The sequence below is a fragment of the Pleurodeles waltl genome, chromosome 3_1 (assembly GCF_031143425.1).
Source record: "Pleurodeles waltl isolate 20211129_DDA chromosome 3_1, aPleWal1.hap1.20221129, whole genome shotgun sequence".
NCBI lineage: Eukaryota > Metazoa > Chordata > Amphibia > Caudata > Salamandridae > Pleurodeles > Pleurodeles waltl.
In genome coordinates, this window is record NC_090440.1 from 186,319,597 (window position 1) to 186,344,553 (window position 24,957).

Here is a 24,957-nt window from a genome sequence, read left to right on the forward strand (position 1 = left end):
TTGCTAAGAGAGATACAGCCCAGCTCACAAAATGCAGCAAGGTCTGCTCTGAGGGTGTTGTGTATCTTTCCTCATTGTTAGTGAGGGAGACTCTCCACGTGACTTGCCAGTATGAAGGAAAATTCCGAGAAGAAGCACAATCAACTAAAAAGAAGTTACGAATCCGAGGTTCACTGGAGAAATTGTAGTAATCAGAAAAAGAGCGGGGATGTGAAGAGGGCCAATGCTCGTGTGGTGCAACAATTTGTTTCTGAAATATTAAGGAAAAATAGACACCAGACATAAAAAATGAGGGTTTTGTCAAATTGATTCTTAGTCGTGGCAGCACAATGCACATCTCCCAGTTAGCAATAACAGCTCTGAGGGAAGGGACGAAATGCGTTAAGTCTGTGGCACACTAGGAGGGAAGGCTTGTAGGATCCTCCCATCCCTCCACCTTCTCAGCCAGTTCCTTTATTCTATATATGTGTTTATCTGTGCTCGGATCTGTAAGTAACTTTGTATGACTATTAAGACAATCCACAACCAAAAAAATCTACAGTTTTTTTCTGCAATAACACAACTCAATCCTGATGACACTTGGCCAAGCTCTGCATGTGTTCTATTGCTCAGCGTCTGCTTTGAGGAAATGTAACCATGTGATACACATCTGCCAATGTGTATAATCATGTTTTGTGATACAAATGTTTCATAAGTTGCTCTCTTGAGGCCAGTAATGGTTAGAGAGCCATGATGGGAATTGTATACCTTAGTGAGAAACAGTGGTGGCAGTAATGGGATCCATGACATGCACACATTGAGTAGGGGCAGAAGCTAGACAAGAACGAGCCAAGGAAACATATCTAAGATCACAAAGCTAGGCAGTAATTTGGTAGAAGAGATCAAGAGTAGAAGAACTGTGAACACGGCATTAGTAAGTGCTCTGTATCAGGGCCAATCATACACATCTCAAGTGCTCTTTTTACATGTTGCCCATCAGCTCAAAAGTGATAGCATCTACCAAGGAGTGCACATGCTTCAGTCTTATGGCTTCTTTTAGCAAGGAACGGTTATACTCACTGCTTTGGACAGACTGTGTCATGGGCTCTTCATCCATGGCTTCTGCTTTTAATCGGGACACTTTCATCTGGAATGCAGATCAACAATGGAGTCGTTCTCAGCATGGAAATTTCACAACCGTGAGGATCACCTCCAGTGAAGAGTTGCCCTCTCAATCTAAGGTTGGCATCCCACAAATACTGTACACCAATGCTTAATGTGCGTGCAAGGAATCCTCTCACAAGAACAAACCCCTCCTCTCTAAAAGCCAGTAATTCATATCCTACTAAATACTTTATGTGGTACTTATTAGTTTAGCTTGTGGTCTCCAGCATACTGGGTTTCTTCAGAGCAGAAACAAGCCATGGCCCCATTCCAATCCCTTAGCATTGCTCTTTGCCAATACTGCCCAAGTGATGTCCCTAGTCCCACAAAATGGGACGTCTCACAATCTTAACACTGGGCAAATATTATTCCCCCACTATTGTTCCACCAATATAATTCCACCTCACTGCGCTGTCTCCATATTTTCTCAGCAAGGCTCTGGCACCTCCCTTCCTGACAGCCCTGGGTGCCTAACATCCCCTCCAGCATTGAGCCACTCATACTTTACCAGCACCAGGGCCTTTTTATTCTCCCACCACTGCCTGTTGGGACCGCCAGACCATCTCCTTCCCCACCGTTCTCAAGGCACCACCCCTTCTCATTCCCAGAGCTCTGCACCCTCCCTGTGTTTCCCATGTATTGAACTCCTGAGCCCCTCAAAATACACCCAATACATTGTCTGTTTGGTTCTAGGTACTAAGCCCCTTACACATGTTTTTCAGTGCACCCCCCCCAATACTCTGCCTACAGACCAGTCATTTGTCCTGCAATCTCTAAGCAGAATATTAAGTTAGTAGCATCACTGACATAGTCTGTTGGTGCTAAAACATTGACATAATCTGAAGTGGATCCAATCCTCAATCCTGTATGCTATTTTCAAACGCAAACACCTACTATTCTTCTAGCACTAGATCCCCCTACCATGACCAGCACTGGGCACTCCAACTCCTCTAAAACTGGGCCCTTTCCATTAATCAAGCAATTGGGCCCCTTGATTTTCCTAGTTCATGGCTCATCTTTTCTCCCAGAACCAGACCTCCTGGGTCCTCCCATAAGCTTGGCATGTCATGACATGGTATGGCATGACATCACATCACATCTAACTTTTCCAAGTACCAGGTCGCTCCCATGATTCTCACAGCTTTTGGCCACTTCAGTTCTCAAAGCACCTGGCTCTATCATTCTCTCAGTATTTGGCTTCTCCCATTCTCCAATAGTAGGCGTTTTCATCATCCTCTCAGCATCAGGCCCTCCCATTTTCCCTGCATTGAGCCACTCCCATAACCCAGCAGTTGGCTCTAGCCATTTACACTAGTCCTCATGGCAACTTCCATTCTTCCAGCAGGGGTCATCATCTGACCTCCTCCTATTCCATGTGAATGCCACTTCTTTCATACAACCCACATTGGGACTTTCCCTTTTTTGCAATTGTGGGCGACTCTCAATCCATCCTTTTCACCTCAGAACTGGACCCACTCCAAGGCACTAGGCTCTTTCCATTGAGCCAGTTCTTTGCATTCCCTGCTCCCCTCGTGTTCATTCAGAGTAGGGCTCTCCAATTTTGGAAGCATACCTACAATTTTGGAAGCACCCCTCCTGTTACACCACCATAGGTCCTCTCGCATTCCTCTAGCAGATGCCCACTAGGCTACATTTGCCAAGTGACCCCTGCAATTCTGGAAGGATCCCCTCTCTTACCGCCCACTCACCTTCATCTGTTTTTTCAGGTATTCGGCTCTCCCCATGAGTGTCTTAATCTATGAACAGAAGCAGAAATGAGCCACATGAAATCTCTTGAGACTGTACAGCACGCAAGCCGAAATGTAAATGAAGAACACAGGACTAAACATGGAGTTAAAATGCAAATATATAATTACCAACTCACAAGGAGAAAATGAGGCTCCAAAGTGTTGTGTATATATATGAGAGATTGTGTTTACAGAGACATGCAATGCTTTCCTGGAGCATGAAGACGACTCATAGAAGTGTATGCTGTGTCACACTTCCATGGTTTAAAAAATACATTTGTATGGTTTAAACATATTATGAAGACTGTTTGATAAATACACATGTAGAATCACTATCACCAGCAAAAGTCAGGTTTTAATAAGTGTTCTAAAACAGACATGGCTAAATGTCAAGCAGAATCATTCAGCTGAACAGAACGCAATAAAACTGGATTTACCCAAGCAAGAAGATAAGGAATGGTTTAGTTGAATAGAAGGAGATAAGACTGGATTTACCTAAATGAGAACAAGAAAGGACAAGACTGGGTTTACATTAACAAGTAAGGAAATTGTTCCAGTGAACAGGAGTAGATAGCACTGGGTCTACCCAAATGGGAATTAGGAGAATGGTTCCGCCTAAAAGAGAGAGTTGAACTGGGTTTACCTAAAAGAGAAGTAAGTGAATGGTTCTGTTGAACAGAAAGGGATAGAAGTGAGCTAACACAAATGGGAAGTAAAGGGATGGTAGGTAGCAGTGACTAAAAGAGAATAGGACTGAGTTTACCTAAACAAAAAGTAAGCAAATGGTTCAACTGAACAGGCGGAGATAGCACTGGGTTAACCCAAATGAAAGTGTTAGAAACGGGGTCGTAGTTGGCAGTCAGTTTACACCATGTCCAAGTAGTGAACCTCACTCTAGTCACGGTAAGGGAGTCACACATCTAAGATAAGCCCTGCTCACCCCCTTGGTAGCTCGCCTCAGGCAGTCAGGCTTATCTCAGAGGCAACGTGTAAAGTATTTATACACACACACACGCACACAGACACATACACACAGACACACTGAAAACACCACAAAAGAACCCCACACTCGTTTAGAAACATAGCCAATATTTATCTTCGTAAACAAGACCAACACAACAAAAATCCAACATACACAAGTAAAGATATCACTTTTTAAAGTCTAAGAGTATTAATCCATAGTAACCAATGGATGTGATGTTCTAGCACAAAGTACCTGGTATGTGGGAAAAAGCTGCCGAAGGGGTTAAACAAGAAAATTTTAAAAAAATTAAAAGTGGCGTTTTCAAGTAAAGCTTACAATCTAAAAAACAACTTTACCAAAAGATGTATTTTTTAATTGTGAGTTCAGAGACCCCAAACTCCAGATCTCTATCTGCTCCCAATGGGAAACTGCATTTAAAAGATATAGGCAATCCCCATGTTAACTTATGGGAGAGATAGGCCTTGTAAGAGTGAAAACGAATTTAGCAGTATTTCACTATTAGGAAATGTAGAACACAACAGTACATGCCCTACCTTTTAAATATGCTACACCCTGCACATGGGGCTGCCTTGGGCTTACCTTAGGGGTGATCTACATGTAGTAAAAGAGAAGATTTGGGCCTGGGAAGTGGATGCACATACACTGCAGTGGCAGATCTGAGCCTTGTTTACAGGGCTACTCATGTGAGCAGCACAATCAGTGTTGCAGGTCCACTAGTGCCATCTGATTCACATGCCCTGGGACTATCATGAATAAACCATTTACCAATACAATTTACAAAGGGAACACTTGAACTTTAGCACTGGTAGGCTTTGGTAAAGTGCCCAGAGACCTAAAACCAACAAAAACAGGTCAGAAACAAAAGGAGGAAGAAGAAAAAAGCCTGGGGATAACCCTGCAAAAGGGCAATTTCCAACAGAAGGTAAGAGAATGGTTCATCTGAGCAACAGAGAATAGAATTGGGTTTACTCAAACAGCAAGAAAGAGAATGGTTCTGTTGAACAAGAGGGGCAACTACTGGGTTTACTTGAACAAGAAACCAGGGAATGAGTCAGTTGAATAGAAAGGAGGAAGACTGGGTTCATCCAAACTGTAAGTAATGCAGCGTTTACTGCCTTTGATTGTGGTGTGATTACACATACACATAAGGAAAGGCGTTAAAAGTGATAGGTGGCACTTTGGTGATCATTTTCCTCCATTAATACTGAATAGGTTAGTGGCCACCTTTTCATTAATTAATTAATTCTTCCCTGCTATGGATGCTTCAAGACACTCCTCATGTTTGTATGAGAATGGACCATAGTAACAGTTGTGTCTAGGAACAGATGTATGGGTCCATGTCACAATGTTGCTTTTGATGTAGACTTTAGTATACATAATGCCTCATTACTAATACTATTAATATTATTATTAACACTAACGATTATAATTTACACCTGGTATTAGCACCTATAGACCAGGCAAATAATAGAGTATCATTATTATTATCCTCATCATCATTAATATTATTGCTTTTTTTTTAGGATTACGGCTATTATGAGTATTACTAATATGGAGGCATTGTGTAATAATACAAATGCTGCTAAAAGTATACCCTATTATTTGTCTGGTCTCTCGGCTCTGATAACACGTTAAGTATTAATCAACTAAACGATACACACTTTATCCCCTTCAAGGGCATGAAAGGCTGGAATGGACCCGCTACGTTTGACAGATATTTCTACAATGGCTGCATCAGTCAAATCAGCAATCTTACATAATTTTCAGCAGAATAAGAAACATGTACATCAGTGGATTGCCATGCTAGGTGTTAGAAAGAATAGGTGCTAATACATCAACCAAAGAGCCGCATTTTTCAACAAAGGAAAGACCAGCCAAAATGTAATTTCTTTACAGCAATACCAAGAAAGACAAATTGAAATCCAAGCAGAAATAAAAAATTTCATTTTAACAAGTGCGTTTGTTGAACAAATAGGGTTCCTCACATTAGATATTTAAGAATACGCAAAAGCCAACTCTGAACTTTTTAAGGAGTTAATACGGATAAACTGCCATAACACGTTCTTGACAGAGAGGAAGGCACACATTAAATAATAATTATATATGTCAATGACAGACTATGCACACTGGAAAAATTAATAGGCTTGCCCCACCAATCCATGTGGTGTGGGGACAGACTGTGTACAAAGGGAACATGCATGGCTAGCCTAACCACTCTTTGTAGTGTGTGAACAGGCTCTGCACACAGGAAAACAAAACCAGCTACCTACCTGTAATAATGGTTTTGCAGCTCAAGGCTCTCCAAGATTCGAATGCTGTGAATAATACTGCTATCTGGTGATGCGTCTGGAAGAGATGGAGTACAATCTTTTTGGATGCAACCTACCAGACAAAGCTGTCTGGTTTGCTAAAAACAACATGGGCTTTTCATTAAGTTGACCTAGAAATGCATTCGCCCGCTGATTACCACTGGCTTTGTGGTTTGTAACTCACGTTTTCTGGCTTTCTATTTGCTGGTTTTATTTGCTTTAGACTTTCCTAGTTCAGTTTGTCCCTCTCGTTGCCTAAGCCGTGATTACAGTATTCTTCAACAAACTTACTTTTTTAAACAGGTCTTTAAATCTTGTTTATATCTTGTGACATTTGCTTTGCAGTCAAAGACAGAGGTCTGTCTTCTGAGAGAGCTTGGTTTTTACTTTGCTTTTTGTTGACTTCAAAGTGATATAGGAAAGAGGAATATAGATTTCTCTCCCTCTGGAAGCCACTCATGCCCTTCCTATGCTCCATTTACAAGGCTGTAATTATGCGACATGCGGATGACAGATTTTTATTTTAGCTAAATAGGTAACAGGCATATTATGTCAATCAATCAATCGAATTTCTTAAGCGTGCTACTCACCCGGTAGGGTCTCAAGGCGCTGTTGGGGGGGGCAGGGATGGGGGGGTGGAGTTAGTGCTCGAAGATGCGGGGGACTGTTGCGAGGGCGAGGGTGGCGGAGCGGAGCTGGTGGGTTGGGATATAGAAGTTGATTCGTTCGTTGATGTAGCCCGGTCTGGTGTTGTGGAGGGCTTTGTGTGCGTGAATTAGGATGATGAAGATGATCCTTTTGTTGATGGGCAGTCAATGTAGGGATGTGAGGTGGGCGGAGATGTGCTCGTGGCAAAGGAGGTTGAGGATGAGAAGTGCGGCAGTGTTCTGGATGCGCTGGAGTTTTCTCTGAAGCTTGGCTGTGGTCCTTGCGTAGAAGGCGTTGCCGTAGTCAAGTCTGCTGCTGATGAGGACATGGGTCACTGTTCTTCTGGTTTCTATTGGAATCCATTTGAAGGTCTTGCGTAGCATGCAGAGGGTATTGAAGCAAGAGAATGATATGGCGTTGATTTGCTGAGTCATGGTGAGAGAAGAGTTGAGTATGATGCAGAGATTGCGTGCCTGGGTGGTGGGAGTCGGGGGTGGTAGGCCACCAAGAGTCATTCCATGCTGTCTTGTTGGGTCCGAAGATGATGATCTCTGTTTTTCCTGAGTTCAATTTGAGGCAGCTTGCTGTCATCCAGCTAGCGAGGAGTCCAGCGTGCAGGTTGTTCTTGGCGTTATATGGGTTTCTCGTGGGGGAGAGGATGAGCTGGGTGTCGTCAGCGTATGAAATGATGTTGAGGCAGTAGGGGCGGACGATGCTGGCGAGCGGAGCCATGGAGATATTGAATTCCACGAATTCTGGCGTCAAAAAGGCGTGTACGAAGGGTTTGGTGGCATACGGTGTTGAATGCTGCAGAGAGGTCTAGAAGGATGAGAGCGACGGTTTCACCCTTGTCCAGTCTGGTCCTGATGTCGTCTGTGCAGGCGATGAGGGCAGTCTCGGTGCTGTGGTTTTTGCGGAACCCAGATTGGGAGACAGCGAGTATGTTGTTGTCCTCCGGGAAGCGGGACAGTTGTTTGTTTACTATCTTCTCTATGACCTTCGCGGGGAAGGGAAGGGAAGTAGAGAGATAGGTCGGTAGTTTGTGAGGTCTTCGGGGTCTGCTTTGGGTTTTTTGAGCAGGGCGTTGGCTTCGGCGTGTTTCCAAATATCTGGGAAGGTTGCAGTCTCGAGGGAACTGTTGAGGACGGCCCGGAGCTGGGGAGCGATGATTTGGCTAGCCTTGTTGAAGGCGTGGTGAGGGCAGGGGTCTGTTGGGGAGCCTGAGTGGATGGAGCTCATGGTTTTGCTGGTTTCTTTGCCGGTGGTGGGGGTCTAGGTGTTCAGCAAGATGGTGCAGCAGGGTGCTGCGTCGGTGGTGGTGGGTGGCGATGATATGAAGCTTTTGTGTACGTCTGCGATCTTGCGGTGGAAGTAGCTGGAGAGGGAGTCGTAGAGGTCTTGGAAGTGCGGAGGGTCGATGGTGCAGGATTTGGGTTTGGTGAGTCCTTTAATGATGGTGAAAAGTTCCTTGCTGCTGTGTGCGTTGTCTTCTATGCGTTCTCTGTAGAAGGAACGTTTGGTGGTCTGGATAAGATGCACCTGGCTGATTTGAGGGCGGAGAAGTTGCTTGCTGATGGTTCTTGTCACCAGGTTCTCAATTTTCTGGCATTCTCATTTGGAAGTCTGAAGTTCTGTGGTGAACCAGGGAGCTGTTTTGTTGGTGCGGGTGTTGCTGAGTTTTTTGAGAGGGGCGAGGGAGTAAGCGCATATGTCGAGCCATCGTGTGAGGTTGAGGGTGGCGGCGCTGGTAATGGGTGGTGGAGCTCGGGAGAGGTTGGAGATCAGTTTTTCCTTGGGGATCTTGTTCCATGTGTGGTAAGGGATAGGATGTTGTTGGTGGTGGGCTTCAGGAAGGAGAAGTGGACGCAGTGGTGGTCAGTCCAGTGGAGTTCGGTGATGTGGGTGAAGGCGATGTGGTCACTGAAGGAGAAAATGGCGTCAAGCGTGTGGCCGGTTAAATGGGTGGGAGACCAGTTGCTTGAGGCCGAGATTTGCAAGGTTGTCCAGCTGGGCAGTGGAGTTGCGGTCATTAGTGTTTTCTAGGTGGAAGTTTAGGTCGCCGAGGAGTAGGTAGTCCATGGAGGCGAGGGAGTGGGAGCTGTTGGCGTCGGCAATGGTGTCGCAGAATGGGGGCGGGGTCCTGGTTGTCTGTAGACGAGGATTCCTCTCAGGGTGGTGTTGGCGTTGATGTGTATCTGAAAGTGTAGGTGCTCTGCGGCGTCCAGAGTGTCGTTGGTGTTGGTGGAAATCCTGATGGAATCTCTGTGTATTATGACAATTCCTACTCCTGGTTTGTTGATAAGGTCTCTACGGGTGATTTTGTAGCCCTCTGGGATGGCTATGGCGACGTCAGGTTCCGATGAGGGGTTCATCCATGTTTCATTGAGGAAGGCGATGTCGGGAGTGGTTGTGGTGAGTAGGTCCCAGAGCTCGATGGCGTGCTTGCGGACGGAGCGGGTGTTGAGGAGGATGCAGCTGAGGTGATTGGGGTGTTTTGTGTTGTTGTGGTGCTTGTTGGTGTGAGTGCAGGAGAAGTGGCAGGAGTGACATGTGAAAGGTCCATGGGTGATGTCTGGGGTCAGCTTGCGTGCAGGCTGTGTCTCGCCGGGGTTGAGAGCAAGGAGCCTTGTGGAGGAGTAGAGGTGCTTTTGGAGGCATGCGGAGCGTGGACCGTGGGGACGGGCGCTAGGCGCGGTCCAGGTGTGGACGGGCTTGACTCTGGCACGCCAGCGGCGCAGCCGCATAGAGGCCGCCATTAAGAAGGGAAGATAAGTGGGAGGAGCAGCTGGGAGGCCGGAGGAAGTGGCGAATGGGTGCGCGGGGGGGGCAGGGGATGCAGCGGCAGGGAAGCGGAGAACCGGCAAGAGCCAGAAAAACAAGCAGAAAGCGGAGCAAATGGGCACAGAAAAATGCAAAAGTACTGGAACAGAGATCAAAGCAACAGAATACAAAACAGAATGCAAAAATACAGTAAATACACAGTAAATGCAGGATACGCCTACCACTAGGCACCGGGGATGATGCGGGTGGTGGAGGGCCTCGAACTCTTAACAGCAAGGGCAGGGTCAGGGTCACGGAGGCAGGATGGTGTAGCTGTCTGCCGTGTTGAGTTTTCTCCTGGCCTTAAGGCAGGTCAGGGGGTCACACTCAGCACCACGCATCGGCCACCATTAAGAAGGGGAGGTGGGAGGGAGGAGCAGCTGGGAGGTGGGAGGGAGAGTGCAACAGGGGGTAGATATGAATAAGAATTTCAGTATTGATGGCTCTTCTGTCACTTACTTTCATAATTCCATGTCTATGCAATAGTATCTTGTGAATGTGTGTTCCGAAGACAATGAGGTCGTCTTGCAGATGTCCTGCAGTGAAAAACTGGCCATGAATGCTAAAGGTGTCTCTTTTTCTTGGTGGAATGTGCCCTAGATTTTACCTTTAATGTTTTGTTAGCCATATGACAGGAGTGTTTAGCAGCCTGTGCTATCCATATGGCAATTCTTCATCAGTACTGTGCCCAGTGCCTGTGGTGTGTGTCCCATGGGAGACTGTGTGGTTTTTCTGATGTTATGAGTTTCCTGTATGTAGTACATAACTGCCTTCCTTTCTTCTCAGGTGTGTAGTGCTTTCTCTGCTGTGTTACTCAGCTTTGTGAAGAATTTCAGGCGAGTTTTGGTCTGTTTGGTATGGAATAGTGACACTACTTTTGGCCGATATTTAAGAAGTGTTGGAATAGTAACATTACCCTTGCATATGGATAGGCATGGTTCCTGGACTGTGAGTGTCTGGAACTTGCATACTTTCAGAGATGTGAATGTTTTCAATGTAAGGAGGCCAAAGCTTTGAGCATGGGCTCAAAAGCTGAATTCATAAGCCCTACAAGCACCACATGTATGCGCCATTGCTGTGCAAGGATGGTATGTGAAGAGAAATGTCATTTAGCCCCTTACATTTATTTTTTAACACAGCAAATATTTTTCATGTGTATTCCTCTTATGTATGCTGCAATCACTGACAAAATGCACAGTCAGGAACAAATAGTTAGCTTCCAGTCTACTGGTTGTGTGAGGTACTATCACCATCTCATCAAATATTGTTTGATGGAAATTGTTTTTGTGGCGGTCACCAAGTACCTATTACATTTTAAGGCATAATACTTTCTAGTGGATGGCCACCGTAATGATATCAAGTGTGTTAGCCTGCAGTTGTAAGTGGTTAAACTCAACTACTTCAGGAAAGAGTCCCCTTATCTTGAGCTGTTCCGTGTTTGACCTCCAGTCCACATTACTGTTATGATGGCCTGTGGTAAGGGTGTAGGGAAAGGCCTCCCTTTTGAAATATTTGTTTTGTACCACCGTTTTAGGTCGAGCGTAAGCGTTCGACCTAGTGTATACTTTTAGTATACTTCTTATGGCTTATAGCGATTTCATTTGTTGGTTGCAGTGTTCTTAAAAAAATCTTGCTCACTAGTGGCCAGTTTTGCCTTTTTCCTCCCTTCTTTTTCTGTTTCAGAGCACTGACCAACTACTGTATTATTCCACTTTGGTTTATTAATCTGTTGCTGTAACAGACTACTTTTGTTATTTCTTTGGTGCTCCCCTTTCACAGTGGGTGTTTTATGCTGGTAGCTGCCTGCGTTTTATTGCAGCATTCCGTTCCTCCCATCTCCTCCCATGTCGCTGACATATGTTGGGACTTTATTCCAGTGCTGTCCTTGTTTACCTCTGGCTCCTAAAATAAGCTTATTTTACAAAAGAAACACCCAGTCCTTTAGCTCACTGCTCACAAAAGCTACAATATGCCCTTTCTAGTAGAATGTAGCTAAACCTAGAAGCAATGATGTGAAACTTGCTTAGCCTCCCATCGCATATTGAGTCTCTCTCTCCAGGGCCCCTCCCTGCCAGCACTCACGACACCTCACACAGGGCACTGCTTATCTCCTTTACTGGGGCCATAAATCTTCTCAGGATGATCTACTCATTGAAATGCGAGGCAAGAATGCTTGCAAGACTTTTCATTCTGTTAAAATAAAAATAAAATACTTTTTCAGCCTTATTGTCCAATTTCTGTTCAGATGTTTACACAACGCAAGGTAGTGGTCTTCTCCTCGTCTCTCCTCAAGGGCTTGTGATTTCTGATGTCAGTAGCCGCCTGTGACCACCAAAACATGGCAGGAAAAGACAAAATTACAAGACAGGGTTGACCAATTTATGTGGCTAGAAAAGTCCAGTTCTGAATTCAGAATGCCAATAGCTCTAACTCAAGAAAATGTGAGACCTATTGCCTTGCAAATTCTTGTTTTTTCTTTGCTGATCTTGTCTTTTACAGCCAGTAGAGTCTCCCATTTTCCTGTTGTTGACGGCCAATGATTGCTTAACCACTCTTGACTGGGTCTCGTACGTAACCTTGCATTAAGGCTCAGACGACCACGTGTTGGGGCTCAGATGAATGAAAGAGGCCATCATAACCTGCACCAGCAGTGTCTGAGGCACCTGGCTGAGACACATCGAAGGAAGACTATAAAATGTGGTGGCACTGCTGTGTTGTCAAGAAAATTACTGGGGGAAGATGAATGTTCCTTTTTTTGGGTTGTATGAACGTGACTAGGAGTGTGGTATGAATGTGAGAAAGAAGTGGGATTTGTAACGCTGAAGCATGTGTGTTTTAGTAAATTGATGAAATTATGAAATGTAATGTCAAATTTGATAATGTTTTTTTTTATTGCAAAATTGATGACTATATAAAAGGTAGTAATGATTTAAATTTGTAAGGAAAAAATATTTTTCTTAAACATGATTGGGTTGGTGTCTATTCAGGATTAATTCCATGTACGAATTATACAGGCAAAGTGGGAACTTTCATTAGTATTTGCCCTGCAGTGCCTGCACCCTCTTCTAAGTCGTAAGATACACTATCGCTTGGACTGTGTTCAGATCAGGCCACATGAAGGTATTTTTCATTTCTGGCATTGAGAAAAACGTTCTCTAAATTTACAGTGAAACCAAGCTGTGTAGTAGGGTCACTACTTTCTGAATATTTCTTTGCCAATGCTCGAAAGTGGCCACCTTTCCCAACCAGTCTCCCACATGTAATACACATGAATAGCCTGTCTTCTGAGGGGGACAACTACCACAGCTAGTGTTCTGATAAATTCTCCTGGCACAGATGTTATGCCAAAAGATAACACCTTGAACTGTTAAATGCATGCCCCTTCATCACAAAGCTTAGATAACTCCTGCGTGAAGGCTGTCTCTGGATATGGAAGAAGTAGTTCTTTAAATCTAGTCAAGTCCACTAAAGGTTTTAATTCCAGGAGGGTTGCCACCTGGAACCTTTGAGTTTGATGAACTTGGTCCAATACTGGTAGCGCTTAGATCGTGTTTTGGGACCAGAAAACAGATGATGTACACTCCTGTGTTTCTCTCCCTTCTACTGCATCTTTTTGTAAAACTTCTTGGACCTGTTTTAGGTATCTGCATCTGGCCCCTACTTTTCCTTTCTTGTTTCTGTGGTACTGTACATGGGAAATTAAGAAATGGTTTCACACATGCTTAGAAGGTGTCGTATTCTCCTGCATACAGGTATTGTGGATGTCAAGGGAGAGGGCATCAAAAGGTAACTTGGATGACTGTGGGGCAGTTCCACTCGAGGTGGTGCCTCTAGAGTTGCCCCTGAATTGAAAAAAATAATGTTGGCACTGTTGTTGGCACTGTGCAGGGTAGGTGATCTGGCTCGGTGTGGGTTGACTCTGGGTATAGTTGCCTTCCATGCCCTCTTGTTTCAGAGATGATGCCCCTTTTAAAGGAAGGTTTGAAAATCTGCAGAGCCCCCTTGGCATTAGCTGCATCATTGGCTATCTTCATGGACTCTAGTGACTGCCAGATTCCTGGGCCAAACAGATGACTGCACGAGAGGCATGTCTACAGTATTAGCTTGGATCTCTGACTTGAAACTATAAATGCGTAGCCATGTCTGTCTTTGCAGTACTGCACCTATGGCAAGTTGTCTGCTAGCTGTATCCATTGAGTTCAGTGCCAAGTTGAGGTCCGAGTTAGCCCTGTTCTTGCCCTTGTCTATCATTACTTTGACTCTTGTTTGGTGTTCTTCTGGCAGGTGGGACATAAGGTTCGCGATGTCCTCCCAATTGTGGTTGGCATGTCTATTCAGGAGAGCATCAGAACTGGTAGTACAACACAGGGCGGCTCTGGGTCTCTCTTACCTTTTCCCTACTGCCTCCAGTCTTTTGCTATCTTTATTTGATGGTGGGCCCATGGAGGCTGGTGACAGAGCCCACCTCCTGGCTTTGAAGTCTATCAGCAAGATAAGCGCCACATGCAACCGTTACGCGTTGGGGTCTTGAGAAAACGCCCTGTAGTTTTTTCTCTATACTAGGTGTTAGTTCTTTTAGCAAGCCAACAACCTCAAAAACACTTTTTCTCTGTTGAAGAATACTGGGAAGCACTGTCAGGAAATAGTTATTTCAATAGACAGGATTCAATGTCTCTCAAAAGGTAAGAAGTGTCTTCTCTCTTTCCCTTCAGTTGAATCTCATCTTGCTGCCCTCTTAACTACTCGATTGGCCATGGATATGTCATCCAGAGGGGACTGCCTGGAAGGATACACACCCACTGCCTCCTGTGGTGAGTCTGCCTCGTTGTCCTCACGTCCACTGAATTTACACCCTGGTGCTTCAGGGTGTATGTATTTGAATTTTCCAGTCACCAAAGACCGGCCTGGGGGAGAGAACGCTCCAAGGATGAAAGTAGGTCCTTTCTGGGTGTACACTGTGTTACTCACCTCTTCAGTGGCTTCCACTAATCCACCAGCTCCCTTCTTTTACTATTGCTCCTTGGATGGAGGCCAAAGGCTGTGGCAAGGTGCCCTTCTTTCAGGGTAATCTACACCCCATGATCCCTGGAGAGTAACTGAAAGGCTACTATCAGACTCATTTTGAGCTTGATATTCCTCACGAGTATCCAGGTCCATCCACAGATTCTAAACAGGGAGTAATTCACTAAGGTGAATCCCCAGTAGAGTGATATGTATATATCACACACATTCTGTTACAAAACGAAACAGTACTTCATGTTAACAAAGCTTCCATAGTATAGCATATGCCCAAACACACTTTTAGCAACCTGAGCCTGAACCCCTAGTCATGGATAACACTGGGGTCATAACAAGTGTTGAAGGACTATAATAGAGACCAAAATAATTGAAGCTCAGCTAATGGTAGATGATGACCTATGTGCCAAATACAACTGGGCAATATCAGGCTCAGGCCATTTTATCAGACCCCATTTAAAGAAAGATATAACTTTTTGGCAGGTGTCATGTAATAACATAACCATACATATTGAGGATCTTTGATGTTCTTCCTCTTTACATCAGATCACCACTGGATTGGCCAGTAACCATGACAGTCTACTTAAGGAGTGCTTCCATTGCAGTGCCTGCAAGATACGTGTTCAGGTAATGCAATGGAGCTATATGGTTATCACTTTTGGCCCAGCCTCCTTTTGCAAAGGCTTATTTGATGACTGAGATATATTTTCAATTAAGCCATGGGGCAGCATACAGTGTGATCATGACAAATAAAGCGGTGATGCAGTTTTAACAGATAATGCATGCATTAGAGCATTATCAACTGATATTGAGGGGCTGCAAATCCCTCTGCATTGTGACAGCAAACCCCTAATCTAAGATGCCCACCATGTCAACATTGGGACGCAGCATAACTATCTTAGATGAAGAGATTTCCCTTAAAATTGTAAAGGCATTGGCCAGGCTGTTCAGTGTTTGCCAGGCTGTTTGGTACTGACATGCAACTCTAGATGCTCACAGGCAGGAGACTGAGCCCCTGGCTGCGGTCTTAGCACCGTGACTGAAGTACTGATTCTAGGGGGTAGCAAGATCATATTTTTATCATGCAGTACCAGGTGCACCATTTTGCACCTACACTCTATTATTTAAGTATATCCCGCTAAGCAACAGGCTCTCAAAGTCTTAATAATCTTAGCATGTTGCCTAAAGACATCATGAAAGGGGCACAGAGTGTTCTCTCCATGACAGGCCTCCTCTACCAGGTTCAGTTCAGCAGCTACATTATAACAGCCGAGTTCGGAGATCAGGGGAGTGTAAGATAAGTACTCGGAAGTCTGCAGTATATACCCACTCAGCAGGTGAGCCCAATGGAAAACACTACTTCTGAACAAGAATTTCAGAAGCCCAATTTTGCTTTTAAAAGAGGTCCAGCATTAGGGATAAATTAGTACAAATAATATAATGCAGGAACGGACACATTGGAGAATGCTCAGTGAAAAAGAACACACCCTGGATAAACCTGTAATGTATGCAAGCACACATCCACTAGCACATCTTCACAATTTGGCATGGCCGCCATGGGAATATAGGATTCTTTATGCAACAAGGACAATGTAATGTTCCTCCTTTCCTGCCCCTGTGATCTATTATATATAGGTGTGATAACAAGGGAAAATCAAGAACATGCTAGCCAAACATAAATCCGGCATAAAAAAAAAGGATTACTGAGCACAAAATGGTGAGACATTGGAAAGAATACAACACATACAGCCAAAGGTGGATAGAGAGAGTCAGAAATATCATAACAATAGTGACATGCAGCTACGTTTATGGTTCAGAGAGCAAAAATGGATCTACAAGCTGGGCCCCGACCACAGAGGCCTCAAAGACAAGATTGATTAGCACATCAGCAAACATCATTCACATTTTAGTTAATCAGTGTATACAGCATTTCCCCCCGTCACCCCAAAAAACAAATATTTTACTTTTTCTCTACCTATTAAAATTATTACATGGTATACGCAGTCTAATAAATAACAAATGTTACAAGTAGAATGTGACTGACAGTACGCTAACAAAGACGGAAGGGCACTAGAAACTATTAATGACTATTACTGTCACTTTGTTCACCAAATTAACCGGTCTCCCTATTGACAGCCCAGACTTACTAGAAAAGCGGAAAGGGCGTCATATGTTAACTGTACAATGGCATATCACATGCAATTTTCACCTCTTTTGAAGGAAGGTGCTCCACAATACCACCATACAAGCAGAGGTTTGGAAGACGTGTGTAGGTTCTACGAGAAGTGAAGCGTCTTCAAGTTATGGCTTCGGCAGTGCCCTCTCTACCGGGATTAGCAATCAAAGACGACAAACCAAATAGATTATAATGATGGTGTTGACCTGCCTGATGTTACAAAAGAGCTATAACTTGGTCAGCCCGACTCAGAAATGGGACTCTCTGTATGATAAACTTGAGGCATGATTTCAGCAAAAGTTCACCCTCTATCTTAAATTGTATGCAGGAGGTCAATCAGAACGGGTGAAGATATTATGTCTTCCAGTCCCTGAAAGCTACACTGTTTAGGTAGCTCAGTGAAAACAGTGGACATGGAGTACCAGGTATGCAGTGTTGTCTTCCTCACGCATGATGTTATCATAGCTCGCTGGGTTTTGTGGTTACTGAGACACACGTTAGGAGTTACATAATTAATGCAGCACTCTAAGCCTGAAAGAGTGTGGTCTTGACTTGTGCTGATTGCTTCCTTGTGTCTAGACAAAGCTATACCTCTCTGAAAAGCTCTAACAAGAGAGAATGAAACAAATGTCAGGGGTTGCTTTTATTCCATTCCAGGTGGGCTTGGATGGTATTTTACCAATCCAAAGCTTCAATTCTGTGCCTGGAGTAGTAAACGGCTTTTGTCATTTTTCAGCCAGACATGGATGGCACTAGCTAATCCTATGCTTAAAGATTTTGCTGTAAAAATGGCAGAAGGCTTTGTCACTTTCTAGCTCAGTGTGGATGGCATTGTGCCATTCCTGTGATTAAAAACTCTACTAGAAACACAGACATTTCAGGTGAGCAGATTGACGGTGTTGCAGCGTGCTCCATATAAAGAAGTGGCTCTCTGCCTAAACTTGGGAACTACCTGGAGTTCCTTGCCTCTTTTTTAGCATAATGTATGCAGCACTCTGAGCCTGAAAGGGTATTGTCTTCAGATATATTTGGAAGATGTCACATGCCAAGCATACATCTGTTCGTGGCATGTTGTGCTGCAGAATCACATGCTATGCATATCGGTTCCGACATCTAGTGTTGGGCTCGGAGTGTTACAAGTTATTTTTCTTCGAAGAAGTCTTTTAGAGTCACGGGATCGAGTGACTCCTCCTCTCGGTTCCATTGAGCATGGTCATCGACTCCACTGTTAGATTGTTTTCCCACAGAGGGTGAAGAAAGGAGTGATAAAGTATATAAGAGAAAAGAAATGTCCATGCAAATGTGAATGTATATACATATGTACACGTGTGTTAACTTAAACGACTACAGGCATCCGGGGAGGAGGGAGGATGCATGTGAATCTGCAGCACAACATGCCACAAACAGATGTACACTGGGTAAGTGACATTTTCCATTCAATAGCATGTGTAGCTGCTGATACACATGCTATGCATAGACTACAAAGCAGTTAGTCCTCCCAAAAACAGCGGTGGCTAGCCTGTAGGAGTTGAAGTTGTTTGAAATGATGTTCTTAGGACAGCTTGTCCTACAGTGGCTTGTTGTTGTGAAAAAACATCAGCACAGTAGTATTTAGTAAATGTATGAGGTGTTGACCATGTAGCTGCTTTACATATATCAGCCATTGGTATGTTTCCTAACAAAGCCATTGTTGCACCTTTCTTTTTTGTAGAATGTGCTTTAGGAGTGACTAAAAGTTGTCTTTTTGCTCTGATATAACATGTCTGTATACATCTAACAATCCATCTTGCTAAACCTTGTTTAGATATAAGATTGCCTGTATGTGGTTGTTGAAAAGCTACAAAAAGTTGTTTTGTTTTCCTAAATTGTTTAGTTCTGTCTATGTAATACATTAGAGCTCTTTTGAGATCTAGTGTATGCAGAGCTCTTCCTGCCACAGAATCTGTCTGCGGAAAGAAGACTGGCAATTCCACTGTTTGATGTGAAATGGTGAGACTACTTTTGGTAGGAATTTTGGATTTGTTCTTAGTAGAACCTTGTGTTTGTGTACTTGGAAAAAAGGTTCTTCAAGAGTGAAAGCTTGTATTTCACTTACTCTTCTTAAAGAAGTAATTGCCACAAGGAAGGCAACCTTCCGGGTTAGAAATTGAATTTTGCAAGAGTGCATGGGTTCAAAAGGTGGTCCCATAAGTCTTGTAAGCACTATATTTAAATTCCAAGATGGAACTGGTGGTGTTCTTGGGGAATTATGCGTTTTAACCCTACGATGAATGCTTTAATAACAGGAACTCTTACTAAAGAACTATGTTGAATAGTTTGTAAATATGCGGATATTGCAGTAAGGTGTATTTTTATGGAAGAAAAAGCTAAATCTGATTGTTGTAAATGAAGTAAGTACCATACAATGTCTTGTATTGATGCTGTAAGAGAATCTATGGTTTTAGATTGACAATAGTAGACAAATCTTTTCCACTTGATTGCGTAGTGGGTTTTCGTGCTTGTTTAATGACTTCCATACATTCTGATGGGATTTTTAAATATCCAAATTCTATGACTTCAGGAGTCAAATCGCTAGACTGAGAGCATTGGGGTCTGGATGTCTGATTTGACCTTTGTTTTGTGTTAGCAAATCTGGTCTGCGTGGGAGTTTGGAGTGAGGTACTACAGATAGATCTGGTAGTGTTGTGTACCACGGCTGACGTGCCCATGTTGGTGCTATGAGTATCATGTTGAGTGAAATTTGACGCAACTTCTTGACTAGAAACTGAAGTAGTGGGAGAGGGGGAAAAGCGTAAGCAATTATCCCTGACCAACTGACCCATAGAGCATTGCCCTTGGATAGGGGATGTGGGTGTCTGGATGCGATGTTTTGGCATTTTGTATTTTCCCTTGTTGCGAACAGATCTATGTTTAGTGTTTCCCACTTTTGAAAGTACTTTTGAAGTACTTGAGGGTGAATCTCCCATTTGTGTGTTTGTTGGTGATTTCCACTGAGAACATCTGCCAACTGATTGTCTATCCGTGGAATGTACTGTGCTAATACGTGAATTTGATTGTGAATTGCCTATTCCCAAATTGTGTGGGCTAGAAGGGACAGTTGAGATGAAGGTGCCCCTCCCTGTTTGTTGAGATAATACATGGTTTTCATGTTGTCTGTCTTCATAATAACATTGTTCTGTTTGAGAAGAGGTTGAAATGCTTTTAGGGCAAGGAACACAGCTAATAATTCTAAATGTTTACGTGAAGCTGTTTGTGTTTGACATCCCATTGCCCTTGAACATTGTGATTGTTTAGGTGAGCTCCCCAACCAATCATTGATGCACCTGTTGTGATTATGGTCTGAGGCACAGGGTCTTAAAACAACCGCCCCTTTACTAAATTGCTGCAATTCCACCATTGAAGGGACATATGCGTTTAGCGGTCTATCAACACTAGATCTTGAAGTTGACCGTGTGCCTGTGACCATTGTTGTGCAAGGCACTGTTGTAAGGGCCTCATGTTTAGTCTTGCATGTGGGACTATTGCTATGCAAGATGCCATCATTCCTAAGATTTTCATGACAAATCTTACAGTGTTTTGTTGATTTGGTTGCATAAGTGGAATTAGATTTTGAAAAGCTTGTATCCTTTGTGTTTTGGATACGCTAGAGCTAGTTGAGTATTTAGGATAGCACCTAAATACGGTTGTACTTGTACTGGTTAAAAGTGTGACTTTTGTTAGTTTATAGAAAATCCTACCATGTGCAGAGTTTGTATCATGGAACGTGTATGATTTTGGCATTGTGTACGATTGCTTGATTTTATTAGCCAATCGTCCAGATATGGAAAGACATGGATGTGTTGTCTTCTTAGGTAAGCTGCTACTACTGCTAAGCACTTTGTGAACACCCTTGGAGCTGTTGTTATGCTGAAAGGCAACACTTTGAACTGGTAGTGTTTTCCTTGTATGACAAACCTGAGGTATTTTCTGTGAGCTGGGTGGATGGGTATGTGGAAATACGCATCTTTGAGGTCTAGGGCTATCATAAAATCTTGTTTTTGTAGCAGTGGGATAACATCTTGCAGAGTTACCATGTAAAAATGTTCTGATAGGATGTAAAAACTGAGGGGCCTGAGGTCTAATATTGACTTGAGGGTGCCATCTTTTTTGGGAATTAGAAAGTATAGTGTGTAAACTCCAGTTCCTAGTTGAGACTGTGGAAGTAATTCTATTGCTTGTTTGAGTAGTAGAGATTCAACCTCTTGTTGTAACAGAACTGTATGTTCTGGGGTTAATTTGTGATATCTTGGTGGAATAGTTGGAGGAGTGTTTATCAATTCTAGGCAATAGCCTTTGCGGATAATTGAGAACACCCAGTTGTCTGTTGTGATATTATGCCAATGTGCGTGGAACTACTGTAGTCTTCCCCACACAGGGGGTGTGTGGAGTGGAAGGGAGTGAAGGAAGTCACTGTTTTGGTTGTGTTGCTGGTTGTTTAGAGGTTTGGAATTTACCACTATTTCTAGAGTATTGGCCTCCGTATGTTGCTCTAAACCCACCTCGCTGGTACTGGGTTTGATATGTTGGTTTTGCTTGTGAAGTTGATGCCTCAGAGGATTGTGGTCTAAAACCTCCTCGAAACTGAGGCTTACAAAATGACCCCCTATATGGTGTAGTATACAGAGCACCCATCGCCTTTGCTGTATCAGTCTTTTTGCAATTTTTCTATTGTAATGTCCACCTCTGGCCCAAAGGGGTGTTTCTTATCAAAAGGCATGTTTAACACAGCCTGTTGGATTTCTGGTTTAAAACCAGAGGAGCGCAGCCATGCATGTCTTCTAATGGTAATTGCTGTGTTCACACTCCTTGCAGCTGTATCAGCCGCATCAAGGGCAGACCTTATCTGGTTGTTACTGATAGCTTGCCCTTCCTCTACTACCTGTTGTGCCCTTTTTTGGTGTTCTTTTGGGACATGCTGTATGATATCCTGCATCTCATCCCAATGAGCTCTATCATAACAGGCTAGTAGTGCCTGGGAATTAGCTATCCTGCATTGATTTGCTGTTTGGGACGCAACTCTCTTCCCTGCAGCATCAAATTTCCTGCTCTCTTTATCAGGAGGGGGTGCATCTCTTGAAGACTAGCTATTTGCCCTCTTTCATGCAGCACTAACCACCACTGAATCCAGAGGCACGTGATGGGTAATGTAATCAGGGTCAGAGGGTGCAAGCTTATATTTCTTTTCTATTCTAGGTGTGATTATTCTTGATTTCACAGGCTCATAAAAGATTCGGTCTGCGTGCTTTACCATGCCTGGTAACATTGGGAGGCATTAATACCTAGAATGTGTTGAGGATAACGTGTTAAACAAAAAATCTTCCTCCAATGGTTCTGTGTGCATGGTTACCCCATGGTAAGCTGCAGCCCTGGCTACGACCTGATTGTATACTGTAGTATCTTCAGGTGGAGATGGTTTAGATGGGTAGGTGTCTGGGTCATTACCTGGGATTGGATGAGGATCATAAAGGTCCCATGGATCTACAATGTCTTCTTGTGAATCAAAAGAGTGTGTTGGAGAAGGCATTGAAGGAGGGCTGGTATGAGGAGAGGTAGATAGGTGTAGAGAATGAGGAGGAGAAGACTGAGGAAGTACTAGCTTCTCCTTTTGCTTTGGCACTTTAGCTGGGGGCTGTGCAGTGTCCAATTCTTCTTGGAATGCCAGCTTTCTCTTTGTCTTTAGAGGAGGTGCTGTAATAATTCTCCCGTCTCTTTCTGGGTGTGTATCCTAGATTGCCTCTCATCCATAACTTGTAGAATGGGCTCAATGTCTGACTGTTCCTCAGCGGCTTTATGACTTTCTCGTAGTTTTTTTAAAAGTCCTTGCTCCTCTCTATAACCTGTCTTTTTCAGGACCGAAGTTTGATGTTTTTTCGGTATCGAAAATGTTGTGGAAGGTCTCAGCTCCGAAACTGTCTTTCTCATTTTCTAAATTGCTGTTTTTTTGCTGAAGTCCAAAATGGAGCCCTGGATAGTTTTTGTCGACTCCGAAGTAGTCAGAGGTGTGGCCCTTTTCTGTGTCGAAACCGAAGGTCGGTCACCGACAGTCTTTTTTTTGGGCCGAACAATGGCCTTCCGGCAGTGGTGTACCAAAAGCCTTAAGATGCTTCTTGTGTGGGGGTGCAAGGGCAGACGTACTCACATGCTGGCCGGCTGTGATGGTTCTGTCTTCTTTGGACCCCTGCTCAGACTTTGTGTCTCGGATAGAGACTGCTGTTTGCGCCTGCTCCTCTTTGGTGACTTTGAGATGTTCACTGCTCTTCGAGGCCATTTCCAGCCTTCTTGCTCTTAGGTCTCTAAGAGTCTTTTTTGATCGAAACGATCGACAGGCCTCACAGTTTTCCTCCCGATGGTCTGGAGAAAGGCAGAGGTTGCAAACCAAATGCTGGTCTGTGTATGGGTACTTGGCATGACACCGAGGGCAGAATCGGAATGGAGTCCGATCCATCAGGCTCTCCATGAGGTCGGCCTGAATAGGCCAGAGTTGGGCGCGCGCACCCCGAAGGGCGAACAAAGTGTTTTTCCGACGGTACTACTGGTTCGATGCTAGATGGAGAACGCGATCAAGACAATACCGTCAAAAGGGAAGGTTTTCTAAAGTTTTCCGAATTGAAACCTCAAAGCGAGAGGAAGCACATCCGAACCAGACGGCGGAAAGAAAACAATCTAACAAAGGAGTCGATGACCATGCGCAATGGAACCGAGAGGAGGAGTCCCTCGATCCCGTGACTATAAAAGACTTCTTCGAAGAAAAACAACTTGTAACACTCCGAGCCCAACACTAGATGTCGGAATCGATATGCATAGCATGTGTATCTGCAGCTACACATGCCATCAAACATATATATATATGGAAAATGTCACTTACCCAGTGTACATCTGTTCGTGGCATGAGACGCTGCAGATTCACATGCTGTGCATTATCCTGCCATCTAGTGTTGGGCTCGGAGTGTTACAAGTTGTTTTCTTCAAAGAAGTCTTTTCGAGTCACGGGACCGAGTGACTCCTCCCTTTCGGCTCCATTGCGCATGGGAGTCGACTCCATCTTAGATTGTTTTCCCCGCAGAGGGTGAGGTAGCAGTTGTGAGTATACTAGAGGTGCCCATGCAATGGAGTAGTAATGTATGTATCTAATGTCTATTAAAATAATATTTATTTACATATTTACAATTCTCATGCAACTAAAAACGGCTACAGGCTACCGGGGAGGTGGGAGGGCGCATGTGAATCTGCAGCGTCTCATGCCACGAACAGATGTACACTGGCTAAGTGACATTTTCCGTTTGGTGGCATGCGTAGCTGCAGATGCACATGATGTGCATAGACTACTAAGCAGTTATCTCCCCAAAAAGCGGTGGTTTAGCCTGTAGGAGTTGAAGTTGTCTGAAATAATGTTCTTAATACAGCCTGTCCTACTGTGGCTTGTTGTGTTGCTAACACGTCTACACAGTAATGCTTAGTAAATGTATGAGGCGTAGACCAGGTGGCTGCCTTACAAATTTCTGTCATTGGTATATTCCCAAGAAAAGCCATTGTGGCGCCTTTCTTTCTAGTGGAATGTGCTTTTGGTGTAATAGATAATTCTCTTTTTGCTTTAATGTAGCAAGTTTGAATACATTTAACTATCCATCTGGCAATGCCATGTTTGGATATAGGGTTACCTGCATGAGGCTTTTGGAAAGCTACAAACAATTGTTTTGTTTTACGAAATTATTTTGTTCTGTCAATGTAATACATTAGTGCTCTTTTTATGTCTAATGTATGCAAGGCCCTTTCAGCTACTGAGTCTGGTTGTGGAAGGAAGACTGGTAGTTCCACACTTTGGTTTAGATGGAATGGTGATATGACCTTTGGCAAGAATTTTGGATTTGTACGGAGAACCACCTTATGTTTACGTATTTGTATAAATGGGTCTTGAATAGTAAATGTTTGTATTTCACAAACTCTTCTAAGTGATGTGATAGCTATTAGAAAGGCTACTTTCCAAGTCAGATATTGAATTTGACAAAAATGCATGGGTTCGAATGGTGGGCCCATGAGTCGTGTTAATACAATATTAAGGTTCCACGAAGGTAC

The 24,957-nt window shown here is 43.8% G+C and overlaps 1 protein-coding gene across 3 annotated transcripts in view; it reads right to left on the bottom strand.

The window, feature by feature from the left end:
* ULK3 (unc-51 like kinase 3) overlaps positions 1-24,957 on the bottom strand; it is a 197,843-nt gene that overhangs the window by 61,738 nt on the left and 111,148 nt on the right. For all 3 annotated transcript variants that reach the window (XM_069222140.1, XM_069222142.1, XM_069222141.1), the window contains 2 exons: positions 2,853-2,900; positions 1,060-1,126 (listed from right to left, as the gene is read on the bottom strand). In XM_069222140.1, the coding sequence (XP_069078241.1) occupies positions 1,060-1,126; positions 2,853-2,900 (115 nt within the window). The remainder of the gene's footprint in view (positions 1-1,059; positions 1,127-2,852; positions 2,901-24,957) is intronic.